The sequence below is a fragment of the Pleurodeles waltl genome, chromosome 9 (assembly GCF_031143425.1).
Source record: "Pleurodeles waltl isolate 20211129_DDA chromosome 9, aPleWal1.hap1.20221129, whole genome shotgun sequence".
NCBI classification, from domain to species: Eukaryota; Metazoa; Chordata; class Amphibia; order Caudata; family Salamandridae; genus Pleurodeles; species Pleurodeles waltl.
In genome coordinates, this window is record NC_090448.1 from 141,914,516 (window position 1) to 141,936,938 (window position 22,423).

Genomic DNA, 22,423 nt, shown 5'->3' on the forward strand with positions numbered 1-22,423 from the left:
TGAAAGCTTCTCTCTTTAAATAATGTTACTACAAAATAATTTCTAGGTTCACTATAAAACATTACCAGGTGTAGGGTATCCTGCAGAAACTTGTTGTTGCAGCTGCAGGAGCCTAAGCTGAGAATGTTGTAACATCCTCTGGGAAAGGAAATGATCAAATGAAGGAGGTTAAATCTGAATCTATCAAGCAGGAATCTGTCCCTATTATTTTTCACTGCTGATAAATAAGGCTCCATTCCCAGGATTGTGGTAACAAAAACATACTTTCTAACTTGGGGTTTGCACAATTCTGTCCCTTCCCTGAGCATCTCGCCCTTTTGAGTGAATTAATTTTCTAATATGTTTATTAATGATTTTGATATACTAAATGCATAATGAATTAACATGTGAAAACGGGTGACTTTTGAAAATGGTCACCACAGTTCATTTCTGTTCCTAACTGAGCAAAAATTCTAACTAAGGGCCAAATGTACGAAAGGATTTTACCCATTCTGTGTCTATGGGAGAACGCTTTCATACATATGGCCCTAAATGTTGTAGTTATTTTCCATAATACAATGCTTACATAAACGTGTATTCAATGCTCTAATAGATGTATCGACAGCTACCCCTACTGGGTTGCTGCATTATGTCTTACAAGGTCATGTTTAACTGAATTTTTGAATAAGCTGAATGTTCTATTGTTTACGAATGTTACTAATACGAGGTTTCTTCCTCGAGGATGGAAGTAAAAGTAACAAGTGAGAAAGTTTCTTCCTGAGAAGAGAAGTTTAGACGAGATGGAACAATGGAGCTACAGACGAGACGGAAGAGGAAAACTTACTGTTGAGAACATATCCTGGTTGATACGATGATGTAGTATTTTAGGTTGATGCGATGATGTAGTATTTTAGGTTATCAATTAAAACTTCTATTGGCTGATACATAACCACCCCATGAACTGACCAATCATACGTTTTTTTGAAGATTAGTATAACAAGCTGAGTAGGTTTTTCTTTAGTCTAATTTGAGATTTTAGAATTAGAGAACTGGAGGCTTGGAGATCCTAGTCATATTAGCAGTGTGGGTTTAGCTGTTGTTAGGCCCAATTCTTCTGAAGGCATGCCTGATGGTGTCCTCTTGCTGAATTAGAATGCTTGTTGTCATCACTGGGTAAAGTATGTGATTTGTTTGTTATATATGCCTCTTTTGCTTTGCAGGTACCAGCTTCAACTTATAATTTGATTGCTGCATATTATTATTATTATTTTTTATAATAACCCGAGTTATAGAGATTTTTCCTAAATTTGTGTTTCTAAATTCTTTTTGCATGAAGCCCAACATGTTAAAGCTAATTTGTGGTTAGTGAGGGTATTAATTTAGATTGCTCATGATTTATATTGACATCTTTTGAGTGCTGTACTAATGTATACTTTGCCATTATTACCAGTTCTGGTATTATTAAAAAGTGTAATTCTTTTGGAGATTATTTGTCTGATCGTTTTGACTTAACTTAGATATATACTCCGTTCTAATCAACCATTATTAATTCTATATGCTTACCATTTGTGTTTGAGAGTTATTTTCATGACATTAGCGTTGTTAATCTAGGGAAATACATTTTATAATTCTAAGTGGTGTGGTTATTGTTTGAAGTTCGTAACCTTTCAATATATTGATTATTGTTGAGGATTACATTCCTCATTGATGACATCCTCTCATTCCTATGTCGCTTCGATCCATTGACCTCTAGCGCAGAATCCACTATTCAGTTTAAGTAATAGCTAGGATTCCGTAGCGCTGCAGCACCCTCTCTCTAAAACACTCCTATACCCATTTATAGTCCCTTCTTCCAACAACCTCTGGCTTTGAAAATAACTTGGGGCGCCTTAGGGAAAAAAGAGCATCCCTAACATATTCAACCCACAGTATTTAAAGTGCATCATACAACGACAAGCAATCACTCAGGGTTAGGCGATCAAGGAGAAGTTCTTCCTTAGACCAGATCCTGACCCATGACACTAAAGGATGAACAACTATCAAGTGAATGAAGGGGTGCTTTGTAGAACACAGAGGACACACATGAGAAACTGGTATTCTTCCGTCTGTATGTCTTTAATAGAATTGTAGCTCCAAATGTCACACCCATACAGCACTTTTGACACATACTGTTAATGCCTATTAGGGCCGTAAGTGGCCTGCTGCTTAATCTTGTGGCAAAACTAAAGACAGCATTTATGGTCTTCGTAAGGTCCTACCTTTTGTCCACTAACATTGGGTTCCAGCTCAGCTTGTTATCGAGCAAAAGCCCCAGGTAGGAGGAGCTCTGGACTTTTGTCAACAAAAGATGATTCAACAAAAAAGTCTTAGTTCTACTTGACTTTGGCCTCACCACCATAATATATGATGTGGAGAGATTCACAGATAAATCCAGATCACCCATAAAGGTCACAAAGGCATTCAACTGACTTTGCAACCCGTTGGCTGTCTTTGACATCAAGACTGCGTCACCTGCATAAAGAACAAGCATTTGCAATGCAACGGGTCTCGCATTTCTCCGAGTTAGAGCTTTTAGCAGTTGTAAACTCCCAACCGGACTTTTCTTGCCTCATTAAATTAAAGATAAGAGCGCGATCGCGCTGCTACAGTTCACTCGTAATGAAACTTATCGGCAAAAGTGCAATTATCTACGTAACCGGCAAAAGTGCAATTAACTATGTAACAGGGTCGATGTCATGCAAAGCTCTCAACTTCTGCCCAGCGAGATCGCGCTGCGAAAAAATAGAAAAAGTAGTCCACAAACCGCGAGCCCTGTATGTTTTCAGTGCTTGGTAGCTGCGCTCGAGGAGGGCTAACCACCGGAAAAGGCATGACGTATGCATGCCTTCCACTAATGAAAGCAAGCAGATTTTAAAAGGCAAGCGCACAAACCAATGAAAGACACTGACGTGACATGGACGGGGCTCCGAGCCCTTTTCTAACTACTACAGCGCCTCGCAAGCGATACGTATGCGCATGCTAGCGCAGGCTCGACCCTAAAAACAGGTACAAAATGTGTACCAATTGATGGGCAATCAGAGTTAGCAGCAATTAGAGCCTGTTCTAAACCATTCATATAAAAAGGGAAAACAAAAATGGGGCCAAAGTCCACCCTTGACTACACCCCCCCCCCCGACTCATCTTAAAGCTTTTGGTACATGATCCATTGCTCGAAAATCTAACAGGTGCTGTGGTGTTTGCATGGAGGTCTCACAGAAAATAGACTATATCGACATCCACCCCCAGCCCCAGGAGGAACTTCCATAACTTGTCGTGTTTAACGTGGTCAAACACGGCTGTGAGGCCCATGAAAGCTGGGTGGACTCACTGGTCAATGGTGTATTTACCAGATTGAAAGCTGTATTGAGAATGAGAGATGATATTATTCTCCTCAGTCCAGCCTTCAAGTTTGCCTAATATTGCCCTGCCCATGCCCTTAACAACTGAGTCTATAACCGAGATGGGCATATAGGACTGAGGAATCTCTTTGTCACCCTTCTTAAAAATCGACACGATAACAGTTGATGACCAAGATGGAGGAGGGCCTTCTCTCACTGCCGCATTAAAAGTCAAGGTCAACAGCGGGCCCAAAACTTTATGTTAATGAGAAACAGATCTGGGGGGATGGCATTTGGCCCTGGGGCTTTTTTGTTTTGTAAGGCCCTTTACACCCTTTATTATCTCATCTAAAGTGAAGGTAAGTTCAGATCTCGCATCAATTTCCTTGCCCTGTTTTTCAGAAGCTATAGACCCCACATCTTATGTGTACCCTCAAAGAGGATGACCCAGTCACATGCCACTATATGATGACACACAGAAGGGGCAAAACAAGGCTGATTAATAATACGTCAGAAGGCTACACTATTTCTCTCAGTACAAGCTTGCGGCAAATCTTTCCAGGCTGATCTCCTCAAGGTCTCCTTCCTTCTCGTCAATTCTAATTCATACTCTCTCCGACAGGATGCTATCAACAAAACGTTTTTGGACAAGTTTTAGGTGCACGTTTCAAACTGCGCAGGGCCTTGAAGCATCCTGAGTCAAACCATCTGGGGGCTATTGGGGCATGTTTTACCAGCGAAGCAAGTAAAAGGTCCGCTACCTCCTCTGCGATGCGACCAAATGCTAAAATAAGCAAATCATTGAGAGAGGAAGGACCTAAACAAACTGTAACTTCCCCTTCACACCTAGAAAAACCAGAGTGCATGAAGTTTACAGGTTCTATCATGGCCCACCTTAATCATCTTCCCTGACAGTGATGTTGTAACTTACTGTGTGATCTAATAACATGCCCTTGGCTCTTGTGCATCCGTTCTTTACTAAGCTTAAGGGCATTTGGTCACTAAATACTTGAGGAGAAATACTAAATTCAGAGATCAAATTATTTAACTGGGCTGCAACAAATATACAATCTACGTCCCCTACCCATATACGTTGTGCTGGATCCGCCCCTGGTGATATCACCATTTTCGCCATGGTAAACACAAGAATAAAATCCTTTAATAGGGTAATTAGATTAGTCCCCTCCTTAGTGTGCTCTGTATGCCCCGTTTTAGACCAGAAACACCTCTAATTCGAGCCTTGCTTAACGTTTGCACACAAATTAATACTAAAATCCCCTTCTAAAACAAAATTTGCCTGTGCTTTCTTATCTGTAGCTCACTTTGCATGTAGTGCGCCAGGGTATGGATGTCAAGGGTGTTCTGAGACCATGTTATTGCGTTATAAAAATTTACAACAAAAGACAGAAAGCAATCGATTGAGTGTTAACTTGAGGGCTCATACAGTTGAGACTGGCAGTAGCAACTCTGTAGTTATAGGTAGGATTCCCAGAGATAAGAATTCTTATGACTTTTGCTTGCTAATAACTTTGTCACCATTTGCTGAATCTCCATGAAACTTTGCAGACCTATTCCTTTTTCTACATTGGCTGATGATGCAAAGGTTTACAGTGATTAGTTATGTGACTGCAAAGAAAAAAGGGGGCCCGAAAACATGTTTTTCCACCAAGGCTTTTTCCATAGACTATTTACACAAATGTAGCAACAAATTAGCTGAGTGGACTCACATTAAATCTGGAAGTAATGTAGATTATGGTGTGGAAAGGGTCCTTTTTGTTATTTGAGCTGAATTGCTCCAGTAGTGTGTACATTATAAGGCACCAAAACTAAGTAATATATTGGTCCGCTGTGGAATGCAGTACCTTTGTCGTATTTTGTGCCTTGAGACCCTCACGGGTGAGTAGCGCGCTCTATAAATTTTTTTGATTGATTGATTGATTGATTGATGGAGATGTCAAACCCCAATATTAATGTTTATTCAAAGCCACTGCAAAATAAAAAAACAGATATATTGTTTATACAACACTTTCAAGTTTGAAAGGGGGTTATGACCTGGACTTCCCTAATCTTTTGGCCGAAAGGCTCAATATAAAAGTTAAAGAAGCATTTGCAATGCAGTAGGTCTCCCATTTCCTTGATTTAGAGTTATTGGGTTTGTAAATGCATAACTGGACTTATCTTGTGACATAAATTGGTCAACCCTGCCACATAATTGGTCCTCTCTGCTACATAGCTCCAGTGGCCCTGCATATAACTAAAGCACTTCCATTTACCTTCTTCCTCTATCTTTATCTCTATCCCGCAGAATTCTATCTCCCTGAGGTTTAGGCCTAGCCAAACACCAAACTCTGGAGGAAAGGCAGCTATCCCTCAGCGAATGGTGGTGCCCACAGAAAATAACATAAGCAGCTGTTTCAGAAACAGAAGCCTCTGTGATTTGAACCAAAATGGCATGAATATTTATTTGCCAGATCTCAGGGTTCTTGTTGGAATATAACGGGAGATGCGATGTCTGAGAAAATAAGGACCTTTATTGTGGAGAGATTTATGTACCATGCATAGGGCTTTAAAGCAGATCTGTTGTTTTACAGGCAGCCAATGGAGGGAGGTCAGTGCTGATTTGGCTGATTGATGTCTAGGTATGTTCATCAAAAGTCTTGCGACCGCGTTCTGCACCACCTGAAGTCTCTTCAATACATACTCAAGAGAGCTAAGGAAGAGGGAATTAACATAGTCTAGACGGGAGAGTATCATAATCTGGACCAGAATTCTTCTGGCTAGAGGTGGCAGAAGACTGAGAATTTTCTTTAGAGTTCTCATGAGACCAAAGCAAGAGAAAGAAATCAATTTCACTTGGTGTGCCATTGTGAGGCGACTGTTGAGCCAAAAATATAGGCTCTTTTTATGATCCTTAGGGACAGGGAGATTGGTGAAGGCCTCTGGGTAGAGAGCCAAAAGATTAGGAGGGGCACCATTGCCCACAATCATAACTTCCGACTTCCCATCATTAAGTTTCAATTTGGACATATTCATCCATTTGCCAATGTCAGCTAGACAGGAAGAAAAATTAATCGGTGAAGAATCCTTGATATTAGAAAAGGAGACTACCAATTGGGTGTTGTCAGCACATGTGAATACCGAGAGGTCATTTTGTTTTACAACTTTAGCCAGGGAGGAGAGATACACATTGAAAAGGGTGGGGCTCAAAGAAGAACCATGTGGGACACCACAGGTAAGGGGGAATATACTGGACAGAAAAGAACGTCCAGAACTTGAAAGGTTCTGCCCTTCAGAAAAGAGGAGAGCCAAGTTAATGCCTTGCCTACTATTCCTATATTAGAAAACCAGTCAAGGAGGATATTATGCTCTACTGTGTCAAAAGCGGCACTGAGGTCAAGTAGAATGATGGCTGCATGTCCAACTTGATCTAATAATTGACGGGTAGCTTCAGTAACTGCTAGCAAAGCTGATTCTGTGCTATATTGAGGTCTAAATCCTATTTGAGTGGGGTCTAAGAGTTCATGATCTTCGAGATAACATGTCAATTGCTTATTGACATGTTTTTCCAAACTTTTGGCTAGAAAACATATGGTAACAGGGAGCCTCAAATGTTTTCAGTAGTTAAGCGGTGAGCGCAAGGAGGGCTTAACACCGGAAAAAGGACAACGTATGCATGCATTTCACTAATGAAATCAAGCCAATTTTAAAAAAGCAAGCCCACGAACCAACCAAACTGATGGGCGTGTGGTGGGTGTGGTTAAAAGCCCACAAAAAGATTACAACAGGGACAGAGCGCTTTGCACGCTTGACCCTCAAAACAATCAATGCCGTCGTACGGGGTCATATCTGAGGCTTCTGTGGTTTGAAATACCTTGGCTCAATCGAGAATCTTTCGGTCCCCCTCATACTGCAAAAAACAAAAGCACTCATTAGAGAAACCAGAAAGCATTCATCCAGGCCCTGCCTACCGCAACTGAATGAAGGGGTTTGTTAACAAACACTAGGGCTGGGGCTCGGCCGCTCCTTTGAATTCTGCTGATGTGATGGAAAGCGTTGCGATTCTGAAGTGTCGAGACGGCAGGGAAGCAAGGCTCCTGGTGGCAAAGGCAGGGAGCGCAAGCCCTCATTTAATTAAGCGAAAATCACGTTTAAATGTTGATAGATTTCTCACCATTATCGAGAAACAAACAGATGCTGCGACTATGCAAATTCTAATTGAGAGAATTTTAATTACCACATCTTGTGACTTTGCTTTATAATGCAGAGAAACATTTCTGTATGTGTCGGCAGGGTTTGTGCAATAATGCTGAACACATCAATTCATTTTATTTGATCCCTTACACCCACTTCGCCTTTCTCAATTGCCAGTCTGAGGTTTTCCGGAGAGGCAGTCACCTCAAATCCTGCGTGCCAAAGCCCCACCGGGTGCAGGGGTTGAGGGAGATTTGGAGCACCGCCATGTTTCACTTCATGCCGTTCTTACATGGCTCTGTTGCATGCTGCTGTAACAAGCTGAGATTTTTCAGTGCCTTTCTCGCACTTGATTATTTAACAGGCTGCTCAGGTTTCTCTTCTCTGGTAATGTGCTCCCTAGAGGAGGAGAACAGAGCAGAACTTAAAACAGAAACCCAGTCACTCCCAGGATGGCCTGCTAACTAACGAACTCAGACACGCAGATGGACGCGCACCCAGGTAAGGATGTAAAGCACACAGAAAAGCACAAGCACAATTACTCAAAGTGACACAAAGGTTTATAAACTCACCACACAAACACGGAGACGAAAACAGACATGCGTATACAAACACAGTCATTCTCACAGACACAAATAAAAGGGGCCATCTACACATGGACAGAACACACACACATGCGCACGCTACAACAGAGCATCATTTAATTACCATGCTGGACGTACATAAGAAAAAAATAGTGCCCCACACTAAGTTATATGGCCGATCGTGCAATCATTCATGTAACAGGGAGAGTCTGCAAGGCGGCAACAAAGCAGTCCCAATTCGGGATAAACGTGAATTATTTTCCTACGAAATCAAAAGAATTCTGAAAGGCAGGCCAAGGAACGAGTGAAAGTGATGGGTGTGAGATGGGTGTGTTAAAGTCCACAGATGTAGATTACAACATGTCGAAGAACACACTTGTGCGCTGCCTAGCTCAACCTAACAATAAAGGAGACAAGGGGCACCTCAACTGGTCCCTCTAGTTACAGAGAAGCTATCTGTTAAACCCCCATTAATCAGCACTCTAGCTGAGGTCTTAGAATATACTGCCCTCTAGGCCTCCACATATAGTTTCCACCATACATAATCCCAGTGCACCCAGTCGAATACTTAGGATGCGTCAAAGCTCAGTATCGCTAAGGGGGTATCTCTAGCAACAACCAGGGTGACAGTTCCTATCAGTAAGCATTTGACGCTCCTTCATAAAGCCTTGCTGAGTTTGATGGATTACATCTCTGGCAAACTGACCTAGCCTCTTTGCCAATCTACCTGCCACAATTTTGTGATCTGTGTTCAATAATGAAATAGGGTGGTATGATTCACATTTCTTAGGATTTTTATTGGGTTTCAAGATTACTGCAATAGTTGCCTTGTAACATGACTATTGGGGGTCTGCTTTGAGAATGACATATCAGAGAGTGTTTTTAAAATAGGGCCAATCTCTTTACTTAAGATCTCATAAAACTCCCAGGGTATTCCATCTGGTCCTGACGCTTTCCGGCCGCTGATACCCGAAGTGGTCTCAAACCTCTTCCTCGCTTATTTCTTGGACCAAATCTGCCCTAGATTCCACTGAGAGACACAGCAACTGCACAGACTAAAACCATTTCCTGACCGTCTGTGGGGTAGATCTCCAATCCTCCTTATGGAGCTCCTGGAAGGCCCCATGGAATGCATTTTTAATTTCCGCTTGCTGTGTTAATTCTTGCTCTATCCCAGTCTGATTTTTAGAGCATGAAATTCCTTGGATAACATTACGAGTAGTCTGTACTCTAGCACTCCATTCTAGCAAATTACCAATCTTCTCTCCATCGTTAAAGTGTCTCATTCTCCCAGCTCTCCCTTTGTTTTTTTTTCCACAACGTCTCTATATTCCTGTTTTCGTTTTAATAATTCCTCATTTAACAATTTGTATTGACTATTCATGCTCTTATCATTAATTCTCTTTGTGCAATACTGACTCCAATTTCTTTGCTTCCCTTCTCTGATCCCCTTCTGTAAGCTTTATAAGCATCCCAAACTATTCTCCATTCGCAGCTGCCTCTATTGTTATCAAAATATTCCTTGGTGTGAACAAATTTTGTGTGAATTTGGGAACCGTCAAATACCTTCTTTCCACTGTCCACCACCTAGATCGATCACCTGATATTCACATCTAAACCGGTAAATATCTATGCCCAACTCTATTGCCCAATACTCCTAATTCCTCATCACTTTTGCTGTACTTGCTGGTGTGTGTTATCAGCTTCTTCCCCACTGTGGTCAAATACATTTTATTATTCCACATAACGTTTAGGGTGGCTGGAAATTTCAACTGGGCAGATAATCCCAGCTCTTTAAACTCGATGATCTTCATCCTCATACCCCCTTGTCTCTTCCATAGCTCAATAGAGATCTGACCTTATATGGCACAAAGCTCTCTCAAATGGAAAGGAAGTTTGTTTTCAAGGCGTTAGACAGGATTGCCTCAATTACCTGAAAGGTGTGAAAGTTCATCAGGATTTTCCTAAATTTGTCCCTGTTCCACCTAATTGTGAATGGATCCCGATGCAGCCTTTGATATTTCGGCATCCAAATATTCAGTCCTTCTTTAATCAGACTGACAACGGATCTTACTCTCCGTGCCTTCCGCCCCCTCTGGTTCATTCATAAACTTAACGTTATTCTGTTAGCCTGGTTTTCAATCCTCTCCATAGATGCTTGTACTACCCTGTTCTGTCTTTTTAGCTCCTCCAGTTCCTGAGAGTTCTTGCTCACGTCTACTGTCAGGTCCGCCATTGTCACCTCTAATGCTGCAGTTCTTTAAGTCAGTTCTTCTATCTTATCAGAGAGGTTTTGACATGTATCCTGAATCTCTCTCTGGCTCTTCTCCGAAGTTTCAAATCCATTCCTGACCTCCTCAAAAGTGTTTTAGTCAGAGTAGGTGCTTGTGTGCCCATGTTTTCGGCATAGGGCTTAACTAATGGTGTTGCCAACTCCTGTGTCAATGCCTCCGCATCAGTCTCCACCTATGACTCTGCCTCTGTTTTGGGTTTTTGAGAATGCTCGAGTCTGGAACATATAATCCATCCTACTGCTCCTGCTCTAGCTGCTCCAGCTGTGCAAAATTATGGGAGACTGCCACCACATGCGTTCTCTTACATCTCTTTTGTGCCAATGCTGTTAATACCGCAGGAGGGGTTACAGTTTTTTCAGATTATCCTTATGATTACCCACAACCATGGGCTCCATACTGTTACATTTTTTGAGCTACTCAAAAAAAAGGAGTGAGGGAGGCAGTCGGTTTCTAAGGTGCATTAGGTTTAAGAGGCTTAACGGGGCAAGTAGCTTTCAACCACTCGCTCTTTTGTACTGAGCTTGTATCACTTGCCTGCTCGGTCAGGGCAAAGCTGCTCCCCTTCTCCTTCCTACTCTTGTAGCTAGCAGAATTTGTAATCATCTGCTCATTGCCTCCTTGTTTTTTATTTACATTACCTAGATGTAAGTATGGAGATACATTAGAGCGCTATTCGGATCTATGCTGGTATCTCTCTTGGTCTCTATTTGTCCCCAGGACCCCTCAGTCTTTTCACTCACCCATCCAGACATACAATCTTCCTTGCGTTTGTCCAGTAATGGGTACTGCACTTGCTTTTGATATTGGTCCCAGCCTGTGCCCTCCTCTACGAAACCACTCATCGACGCACAGGAGATTCTGCTTTAGCTTAACCTTACAACCGGCGCAGATGGTGCGGTATTAACAGTCCTCCCATGTGTGCCTAAGAATGCCTCACATTTCTCCACCAACCTCTCTAAACTCCCCCTTAAGTTAGCTGTGATATTTCTCGATGGGGAACGCTGGTGCTAGTGCTGCCCTTTTCCCCTAAAAGGAGGTTTTCCATAACAACCGACGATCCTTTTGCAGGGCTGCTCCTACTGACATAGTGTGGGGATGGGTGTCTTAGACCACACCCATCTGCACCACTCAGCATTTTCGCATCTGGAATTAAAGAAAAACACAAGGTAAAGTACTTAAATTTGCCCAAAATGGGAGTCCGCTGGGGGGGGGAGTGGGGATGGGGCAGGGGGCTGGAGGGGGGGAGGAGAGGTCCTAAAGGAGTCTCAAATTATCGCCCTCTTAACTTATCCATGAAAGGCGGGGGAGACTCTACTCTAATCCTGCAGCCAAGATTTCACCCCCTGCCATGTTCCTCCTAGCCTGCCCAACATAAACAAAATTGGCCCTTATACTGACAATTTTATATTGTATACATAAGTGCCTAACTCTGCCCTGGATAGGTTTATTAAGTTGGCAAACACTTTTGGGATGTTTTCAGGATACCTTATTAATCAGGAAAAACAGTAATAATGGTATGGAACATTGAAATGCAGAACACCTTAGTAAAAGGAGATGCGCTATTTATGCATCCTGGTGAACTGCAAGAAAGATATGATCACAGAAGTTAACTTAAGTGAAAGCTCAGCGGAAATCAACAAGATTCTTAGAAATTAGCAGAATCTATCTATTGCAATACATGGCAGAGTTAATCTGATCAAAATGAGTATCCTCCCTAAGCTTATGTTTCTCTAAAATTGCATTCTGCTGGCTTTCCCAAAAGTCCTAGTGCAAAAGGTTCAGGGGAACATGAAAAGTTTTATTGGGGCTCAATGGGAGCTAGCATATCATGGAAAAAGCTTGGATAAAAACTGCAGGAAAGGGCCGTACAGCTGCTAGATATTCATTTGTACTGTATGGCATTTCAATTTCAAATTTTCAAGGTTCTTCTGAACACAGTGATAAGCTACGAGCAATGAAGATATGGATACAATACTTCAGGCCTCATATGATCTTGTACTGAAGAAATTGGATTCCTATACAAGTTTGGGGGTCCAAAGTTTTACAAGGCATTTAAGGTGAAGACTTTGGTTGCCGCTTTATACTTGAGCATTAGGATTAGAAAAATCTGCTCAATACCCTATTTCTATTTATATGGCCCGATCTGGGATTCACCTGACCCTCAAGAACGTTTGCAAGATAGCTTAAGTGTTCCGTTGCAAGCTGCAAGGATTCAAAATTGGAAAGACTTGCTAGGTGGTAGCACCTTAAAAACCTGGCCAGAGTTAAGCACTAAAATGGGTGGAAATCCTTCAAAATTTAAATACCTGAAATTAGTTTAATGGACAACAGCACACGAGGCAGAATTAGGAACTTCAGGGAATATTGAAGGAGCCTTGCAATTGGCCGAAGTCAAGAAAAAAGTTGCTAAATGGTATGAACTTTTGTGTAAAGCAGACGATGGAGTGATGCCACCATTCTACAAGATCTGGAGCAGATACTTGCCAAGCAACTAGTAGGAAACCTTATGGCAAGTATCCTTTCGCACTTTATATGTTACATAGGGCTTACTGGACTCTAAAGGAACTTTCAAAATTTCCTGCTACACTTGAGATGTGCTGTGAGAAGTGTGACAAGGCCAGGGCCGATGATTTTCACTTGTTTGTGCAATGTTCAGATTCGAAGTCCTTTTGGAAGAAAGTGAGTTCAGCAATGGTAGACATGACCAACAAAGTGATCGAGGTAAGCACTTGTCTAGTATTGTTGAGGATACCCAAAGAGCCCAAGGAAAACCCTTTAACCAAAACGTAAGGCACCTAATGTTTTATTTGATAATAATAGCAAGGAATGCAATTTGCAGAAAATGGCTGGATCCTGACCCCTCCCATACACCCCAAACTGGAAGAATAGCTAATGTTAATAAAGAAAGTGTATTAGATTGATGGACTCAGGAAATTGAAGACAACAGAGCAAACTTGATTTATAGTCCCTGTGATTGAATAGTTTCACGATAGACCCGGTGAAGTCCGATGATTAAGAACACCACTTGAGTGCTCTTCTTCCTCTCTCTGTGGATCAGAGCAACACCCAACGACCTGCTGTGAAAAGGAATGGCCTGCTTCCTGAGCCTTGGTAGGGGAAGAAGTATATGGTTGGCTATTCACTGATGAGAGGGTCAAGTTGTTTGGTGATGAGGGAAAAAAAAAATATATATATATATACCACACTTTCTATTATTCTTTGTTTTTACGTATAATACAGCTTAGTACTGTTTGTGTAACATACAGGAAGAAATGAGACCATTTAGGAAAGTCTGCAGAAGTAGGAAAAGTATTTTTATTGATTTATATAGTTTTTAAAAGGTTTACGATGTACTGTGCTGTTTTAGCAAAATGTTCTAGAAAGTACCATGGTAGTCACTGAAATCTAAAAAAACAATGTATATATTACAAAAAAGACACTATGACATGTCACTCCACGCTAAGACATGCTACTCCATTCTACGTCCCTCCCCTCTAAGACACTCAATGACACTCCACTCTACAAAATGCCACTCCACTCTTCACCCTGTCACTCAAGACACTATGACATGCCTCTCAATGACACGCCATTCCACTCCATGCCTCTTCACTCTACGACATGTCTCGACTCTACACCCCTCCACTCTAAGAAAGCCTTCAACATGCCATTCTGACACGCCACTCACTACTTTACCCCACTTCATGCCACTCTATTCTACGGCACTCCATTCTACCAAATGCCACTCTACGCCCCTCAACACACATGTCATTTCATGACATGCCACTCAACTCTACTGTATGACAAGCCACTCTACAACACGCCACTCCACGGCAGGTCACTCCACTACATCACCACCACTGCATGCTACGCCGATCAAATCTGACAAACTTTTCATCACGCCACTCTACAACACGCAAATCCACTTTACGACATGCCACTCCATTCTATGCCCCTCCACTCTGTGATGTGCCACTCTGACATGCCATTCCACTCTGCAACATGCCACTCCACAACACTCCACTACCCTTCATTCTAAGACATTGTACGACATGCCACTTTATGACATGCCTCTCCACTTTACAATGCTCCACTCTACTCTATGACATGCCACTTAACATTATGCCACTCTAAAACATGCCACGCAACATGCCACTCCACTGCAGGCCCCTTCACTCTAAGACAATCTATGACATGCCACTCCACTCTACAACATTCTACTCCACAACAGGCCACTCCACTCTACTCCACAATACTTCACTCTACAACAAGGCACTCCAGTTTACGAAATGCCACTTCACTCTACACCACTGCACTCTATGCTCCTACAATCTAAGACACTCTAAAACACCCCACTTCCCTCTATGTCCTTTCACTGTGCAACAGGCCACTACACGAAACAGCACTCTATGACACATCATTTCACAACACAACACACCATTTCACAATACAATATGCCACGCCACTCTATGATTCTTCAACCCAAGACACTGTACGACACGCCTCTCAACTCTACTCTATGACTTGGCACTCCACTGTACAACTCCATGCCACTGCACTTTACGGTCATCCACTCTAAGACACTCTATGGCACATCATGCCACTTAACAACATGCCACTACTCTCTGCGCTATTATAATCAACGCCCCTCCACTGTATGATATGCCATTCCATGACATGATACTTCATTCTACAACAGAGCACTTCACCGTATGACATGCCACTCCACTCTACGCACCTCCACTCCATGATACTGTTTGCCTTTACAACATGCCTCTCCACTCTACTCTATGACACAGCACTCCACTGTACGACACTCCACAACATGCCACTCCACTCAACATGCCACTCCGCTCCACGACATGCCACTCCACACCACTGCACTCTATGCCATCCCACTCCAAGACATTCTCATTCTAAGGCATGCCACTCTATAACACGGCACTCCACCCCACGACATACACACAACGAGATGTCACTTCACTCCATTCCACACCATTCTATGCCACTCTATGACATGCCACTCTACGATATTCCACTGACATGCCACTTTATTCTATGACACGCCACTCCACTGTATGTCACTCCACTTCGCAACACTCTATGCCACTCCTAATGTAGATTTATAATGTCGATTTAGACTTAACCATGAGATATGGAGCTAGATGTTTGTGGGAGTCCTAATTTGACGTCATGGTCCAAGATTTACCAGCACTATACAAATAAATAAAAAGTTACCTGGTATTACGATGAGAAATGCCATCTTCCACGCAGCACACATTTGTCTTCTGGTCTCCGACATCCACAACACATGCACTACCCAGGCCGCTTCCGAAGGTTGCACAAACAGACTCCTGATGAACCACAATGCCTACCTCCAAGCAAGGAAAGAGAGAGTGAGAACAGCATATGCATGAGAAACTAGCTAAGATAATTAAAATTTCAATCTGTCCATGGCACGTTGCATAAACGTGTATGTCTTCATGTCTCCACAGTTTTCTACGCAAATATTAAGACACTGAAGCATATAAAAGATATTCTTTAAGGACTTTTGTTTAAATTGCTCTTTTAAGGCTGTGACTGTGTCAATCACTCTTTCATCTATATAATGGTTAAACAAGAAGACTGAAACTTTATTGACTCCAGGACAAAAAGTAGAAGTTTCACTACTTCAGGATGACAGTGTCAAAGGTTCCATTACTTTAGTGATCAAGTGGGTATCATCCATGTCATTAAAGTCAAGAGCGGTTATTCTACAGTGAAACACAAACTTTACAGTTTATCGTTCAGTGTCCTTGATGATTTAGAGAAACAAACTGGCATGATGAAACAAGGTATTACAGAAACAGTTGCTTCAACACTTTTGCTTTCCCCATTAGTTTTGGCACATAAAAAGACAGATGACTTAAGGGCATTCATAGATCTCAGGTGCCTTAATGAGGTTATGGGGGTAGAATGTTTTCCCATTTCTTGATAAAAGATCATCTGAACACTCATGGACAAGCATGCTGGTACACAAAACTGGGTAGCGGGTATCACCAAGTTGTCATAAATTTTAACCGAAAATATTTCAAAGCGTTTACAACTCACAGACGTACATATCAGTTTTGCTGTATGCCTTTCAGGCTAGCATCAGCAGCATCAACTTTCTAAAGGGTTATGTCGTGGATGTCTGACTACCAAACTCGTAATGAGGGCCAAAGTCTGACAATCTGACTAAAAATTATTCTTCTAATATAAAGCAGTAGCCTGTCAGGCGATTTCCCAGTGGTCTAGTGCAGGTTTGCATAGTGTTCTAATGAACAACTAGAGTGCTAACATCTATATTGATGACAAATCTGTGGCACACCTGATACCGTTTTGATGGAATTAAAGCTGTAAAATGTATAGCACGTCCTTTAGAAAGGACTCATTAGGAGGCAGGGCATGTTGCAAAAGCTCACACCCATTAATAGTAAAGAGGATAAAGATAATTAGGTCTAGATGTAGTTTGCCGAATGGCGTGATAAGCATATACCAAACTGTCACATACACTGGATGATGTCATCAGTGGTGTAATAAATGAGGTCACTGAACATACTTCGCCGTATATGATGTAATATGTGAGATCAAAAGAAGTGCACGGCAGGGGTCAAAGTTACAGTTAGTTCAGTAAATTATAACTGGTGAATTTCAGTGGGTTTTTTCAGGTTTAAAACATGACTGACATTTTCATCTATCACTTCACTTTAACCTTTGTTTTTTTTTTAGTGAATGTCAAGGGTTTAACTTAATGTTAGAGTTTATTACTATTCCAGACCCCCGCAGACAGACAACCACTGATGAGAATCAAAGGAAGTATCCTAACTGACACATCTGATGGAAACCATTATGGCTCTTTGATACACAGAACTTGAAATTTGTTCACCCTCCTGTGCACTTTGAAAGACACGTTCCAAGACCAATGCTCAGCATTTGCAATGTGCAATGCTGCAAAAGAAGTCCTAAGCACTTATGGAGAGAATAGCTCATCACTGGCTAGTACTTACAAAAGGCCTTCTACAAAATGTGCAGTCTGCTACCAGAACCACTAAGATGTCCTATAGAGAATTAATTATAACCTTTTTTTCTAGGACAACAAATGTGAGGCTCTCAGTTTAGATCTTCACTTTGTGGATCTCATCCTCTGTATACGAACAAAAAAAAAGACTGAACCTAGAAAAAAAAGACAAGTGGAGATTTTCTTCCTGTGAATGAGGTGTCACAGATGCACGGTACAAAAAGAATGATCTCACACATAGAATATGACTAGAATTGTGCTACCTTGGATTTAGAGGTATTCTTTTGTGCAATGTGTTTATTTAATAGTTTTATATACCAAACGTAGTGCATACAGGCATTAAGATCTTTACATGTAAAATTACTAAAAAACTACATTATGGCTAAACAGGAGTAGAAGTGAGCAAACACAATGAGTAAACTGTAACTTTGATATACAAAGGAAAAGGTGGAGGTGAATTTTCAGTGTTTCATCAATGTGATACGGGAGGGTAACGTTTTTATGTCAACCAGAAGAGTGTTCCAAGCGTCGGTAGTTGTTCCAGAGAAGAATCATTAATGTCACTGAGAGGTTTTGAAGCAGGAAATTTCCTGCTGTAACAAGTTTAAGGTTCTCAGCCTTCTCTGGCCACCAGAAATGGTGAGGAGCATTTAATTCTCACTTGACTAAGAAGCCAATACCTATCTTGTCAGAAGTGCGGGAAGATGGGATTTATTGTTCAGCGAGAGGAGGATGTAATCTGCATACTTGGCAACTTTGTTTATGGTAGAAAAGAATGCTGAGGGAAGGTAAAACCCAAAGATTTTACTGTACATAAGGGTGATAACAAGAACCCATCCCTTGTTAAGCCATTTAAAACAGAGGCTTTGAATTCTGATTTGTTTTTCTTAATGAGATCAGGAGAAATTCTGTTTTTTTTGGTTTGAGGCTTAGGAAGTTTTCAGATTTTCAAGAGTCCCCAAGCAAAGCTGTTTTTAAATTAAACAGTTTATCATCCATATATTGATTAAAGGAGATACCTGATTCTTTGAAGAACGTACTTAACAATTCCATGTATAAATTTAAGATTACAGGGGCTAGGATCAAGCCATGAGGAACACTACAGGTGACTGAAGTTTTCCTGCAATACAACGCCCAGCCTTTACCACAAATGGAAACACAGTAAGACAATAAACTCAATAAAAGCCCATCTGGTGCTTCAGAGTATGAATTAGTAGTATTAGTGAGCAGAAGTCACATTAGCCTGACAAAATCATTAAGCTCTTTAAGAATTTCATGGAAAAAAAACACTCCTCATGTGAGAAAGACTGGCCATAAACTGCCTAATAAATATTAAGCTGCTCTTAAGATGACTGCAGATGTGTGGGATACTTTCTTGCCTACAAGGTCTCAGTGCCGGTTTTTGGGGAGGAGATGATGTAGTAGAGCCTACAACATGGTATTTTCTCTACACCGCAGAGACCATCAGAGAATATGAAGAAGGGTTGCCCCTTTAAAACAGAGTATCACAGTCGGGTGAGCTATTTCTTGGAGTGCCCACTATTAACCGGTGTGACAGAGAAGTGTGTAAAATATATTTCCACAATGTGCTGCACAAGCAATGGGATTTAAGGAACAACCTGTCTGTAAGCCTTCCATGGCTGTGTTTAGAATAAAATGGATGTTTGAATGGCTTTTTCAACAGTCCCAATATTTCAATCATATAGTGCTCGATTCCTAACTTATCTACTGAGAATTAATTTTGAGGATATCTGCCACCCCATCAGCAGAAATACCCATGTCAGGCATTTTAAGGTGGGAGGAAGTATATAGAGGGAAATCTTTGGGTAATTCTAGAATGTGAACAAACATCCCATGGATGTTCCTACCAAGTATAATCCTTCTCTAGCTTTAATATATCTTGGATGTCCTTCTCTTTCAAGTTCCTGCATTAAAACATTAATTTTAGAATATCATCCTTGGAAGCTTGTCATCAAAACGGAATCATCTGTGGAACATTTATATCCGGGTCATATATCTGACTGCCAGTCATCCCTTGGTGTCTATCCTTGAACTCCTGGCCCCTTGATATACCTCCGTAAAACAAATTGTTGTCCAGAGATTTTCATTTTTTATTTGTGTTTTTGCATCATTAGAGAAGTAATTTAACTTGGATAGAATCCTGGCTTGTTTATTTTCTGGACGACATTTTAAAATATGGCAGATGTGCTGTAGTGATGATGTAATATTTCAGACACCATGGGACCTACATACATCATTTTGGTGTCAAAATATAGGTTTTGGGGTTCAAGTAGTCTTATAGAGACAGAAAGTAACTCCTCAGGGTAACCCTCCCGGCATTTTCCAAAATGGCAGCTATAATAGAAAAAGAAGAAACATACATAGAAATGAAACTAATAATAATGTTTTTTAATCCGTTAATGTATACACCAAACAATGTTTATGATCTGAATATGAAAAAAAAAATTTTTATCACTCCTGTTGGAGACACATTTTCATAGTTGACTTTGTTTCAGCAACCACTCATGGTACATTTGCAGAATGTTGAACATATGAAAAGAGCATATTGCAAGTACACTTATGTGTAAGTTCTGTGGGTAGAGGCTTTGGAAATTTTGTTAGTTTTAGAATCCCATCCATATCTTCCCAACCAAATTCACACGTATCTTTCTATATATGCATTATCCAAAACATCTACACATCTTCTGATCAAATAGAACGCTCTTTTAATGTGTCCATGCACAGAATATGACATCAGTGGAAGGTCACTCAGAGGAACTGATCTCTTGAACTCACTGTACCGAAGATCGTCAAATGAGTGACAGTTTGGAACTCGTTTTCCACACACACACAATGTATATTTCTACATCTTTAAAGTCACATTCTTCTTCCGTCTCAGCAAGTCATTTTAGAAATTTAACAGGTTCAGCAATTAAAGCTCTAAGCGTTGTTCCAATTTTGCTCATAGTGTCATCACCCATAAAAATGTGTGCCTTGATAACAACACCGGGCATCTCTGGGTCAAGTTTCTTGCACAGAATATGAACCAGGATTAAGTGTATTTTCTTGCATGTTCCATAATGTATCCATAACTCTGACTATCTTTGACTCGTGAACATTGCAACACATCTAAGTAGCACAATAGTAACATCAATGTAATTTGACAGTACAATTACTTGATTAGATCCAAAAACATATAAAAAATGAAAAACTCTGGACAACAATTTTTTACGGAGATATATCAGGGGGCTGGGATTATTGTTGGATTGAAGCTTCTCATACACAGACTGCTAACAAAAGGCCTTTAAAGGCTCATAATATAAGTGTTAAGTATCCAAACAGCAACTACAAGCAGTGACAATGAGGGTGCTCTGAATGTCACAGGTCTTTCCAAGGGTTAAAAAAGGAAATATAATGCCCCCCTCCACTGTAATGCTATCTGTATTTAACCACCAACTCCATCTTGACCACTGACTCCATTTTGTGCCTAGCTTCAAACGAGGTCATACTGGTGGCGCAGGTATTTTTCCCACGCACAGCTGGTTAACATATTTGCACTTTTCTCACTAGGGAAGGGAGCATAATGTGGCGGCTGAAACCATTATAAAACCGTGCAAAGCTGAGAATGTTTATGGTAGAGAAGGGTACTGCTCGGCCTTGGAAATACACTTTGGGATCTGACCAGCTTCTAACATGTTTTTTTAACACTAATCTGGTACGGAAAAAGCTTGAATTTCACAACTTACTCAGCAGGAGGGGGTTCTAGAACCTTCCTCTTAAGTTTGTCTAAAGTATATAAGTTGAGGAAGCTTGACACTGAGGAAGAAGGAACTCCTCTCTGAGGTTGGACACACTGCTCAGAGTACTCCTATTGGGGTTATTCTCTTTTGTCTCAGTTGTCACAAGTTCCACTGCTTGATGCTGGCAGACAAAGGATGATGTTGGATTTGAGCCCCATAGTGATGCATTTTTAATCCTTAATATCTAGCTTTACTGTGTGCATGCATAAATATACATAGTCACAATATATAATCATTGATGTTTTGCATTTTCTTTGATTATTATTATTCCACTGCTGTGATTATTTTAAGAGTTGCCCGTGTGTTGCTGCATTCATATTTTGTACTCACGTTATTATCTTCATGTAACCTTGGAAGTGCCTTAATAGATTAATTACTCAGACTCAGAGTGCTGCATTGTTTACATTCCTTTCACTTCATTCCCTCTCAGTCTGAAGCAAAGCAGAACATTTGCCCCAACCCCGTCTGAGGAGGCGGACGCAGCAGCAGTATTTCCCTGAAACTTGCCAAGTTCACCCAATAGAATCCAGAGACAGGCTCCCTCCAAGTCTGACTTCACCTGAACGCTCTGTAATGGTGTGAGAATCTGAAAGTCAGATGATACAGATGTCATGCTCTAAACGGATCAACCACAAAAAGGGCAACTGTGGGTTGGAAAGGGCTTGGTGGGCAGTGGAATCAAGTGATAAAGAATGCCAGGTCATGAAAAGTGGGGGCTACAACCTTTCAAACAAGCTCAAACACTGAAAAAGCCAATAGGTCTTGTTTATAGTTTAACAAACAAACAAACAAACAAAAAACTGTACAAGACAATAGGTTTGGTTTGTACTTATGAATGTTAGCCACATCTATCTGCTTTGGCAATGCTTGAGGGAGGCCGTGACTTCAGTACAGGTCAGGTGATGCTTGTCAGCACGGTGCGCCAGAGAATGATGCGCTGCTGAGCATCACACATAACTGTTGCGTTCTCTGGGTTATTTGGGGTGCAGGACTATGGTGATGTCTCACCCTTCGCAGGACTCTGCTCTTGCGAGTGACAGCTGAACCACTGCTCTGCCTTTGTTCTTCAAGCTGAAAATACAGAGATGGCATATTGTCCCATTCCACTACTCAGGCATGCAGGAAATGAAGTAAGTATACTGTGGAGACTGATGCAAGTTAT

At 41.2% G+C, this 22,423-nt stretch overlaps 1 protein-coding gene across 1 annotated transcript in view; it reads right to left on the reverse strand.

Moving 5' to 3' along the window:
• ACTR8 (actin related protein 8) overlaps window positions 1-22,423 on the reverse strand; it is a 115,999-nt gene that overhangs the window by 35,444 nt on the left and 58,132 nt on the right. Inside the window, exon 7 of the mRNA XM_069206444.1 lies at window positions 15,661-15,793. Within this exon, the coding sequence (XP_069062545.1) occupies window positions 15,661-15,793 (133 nt within the window). The remainder of the gene's footprint in view (window positions 1-15,660; window positions 15,794-22,423) is intronic.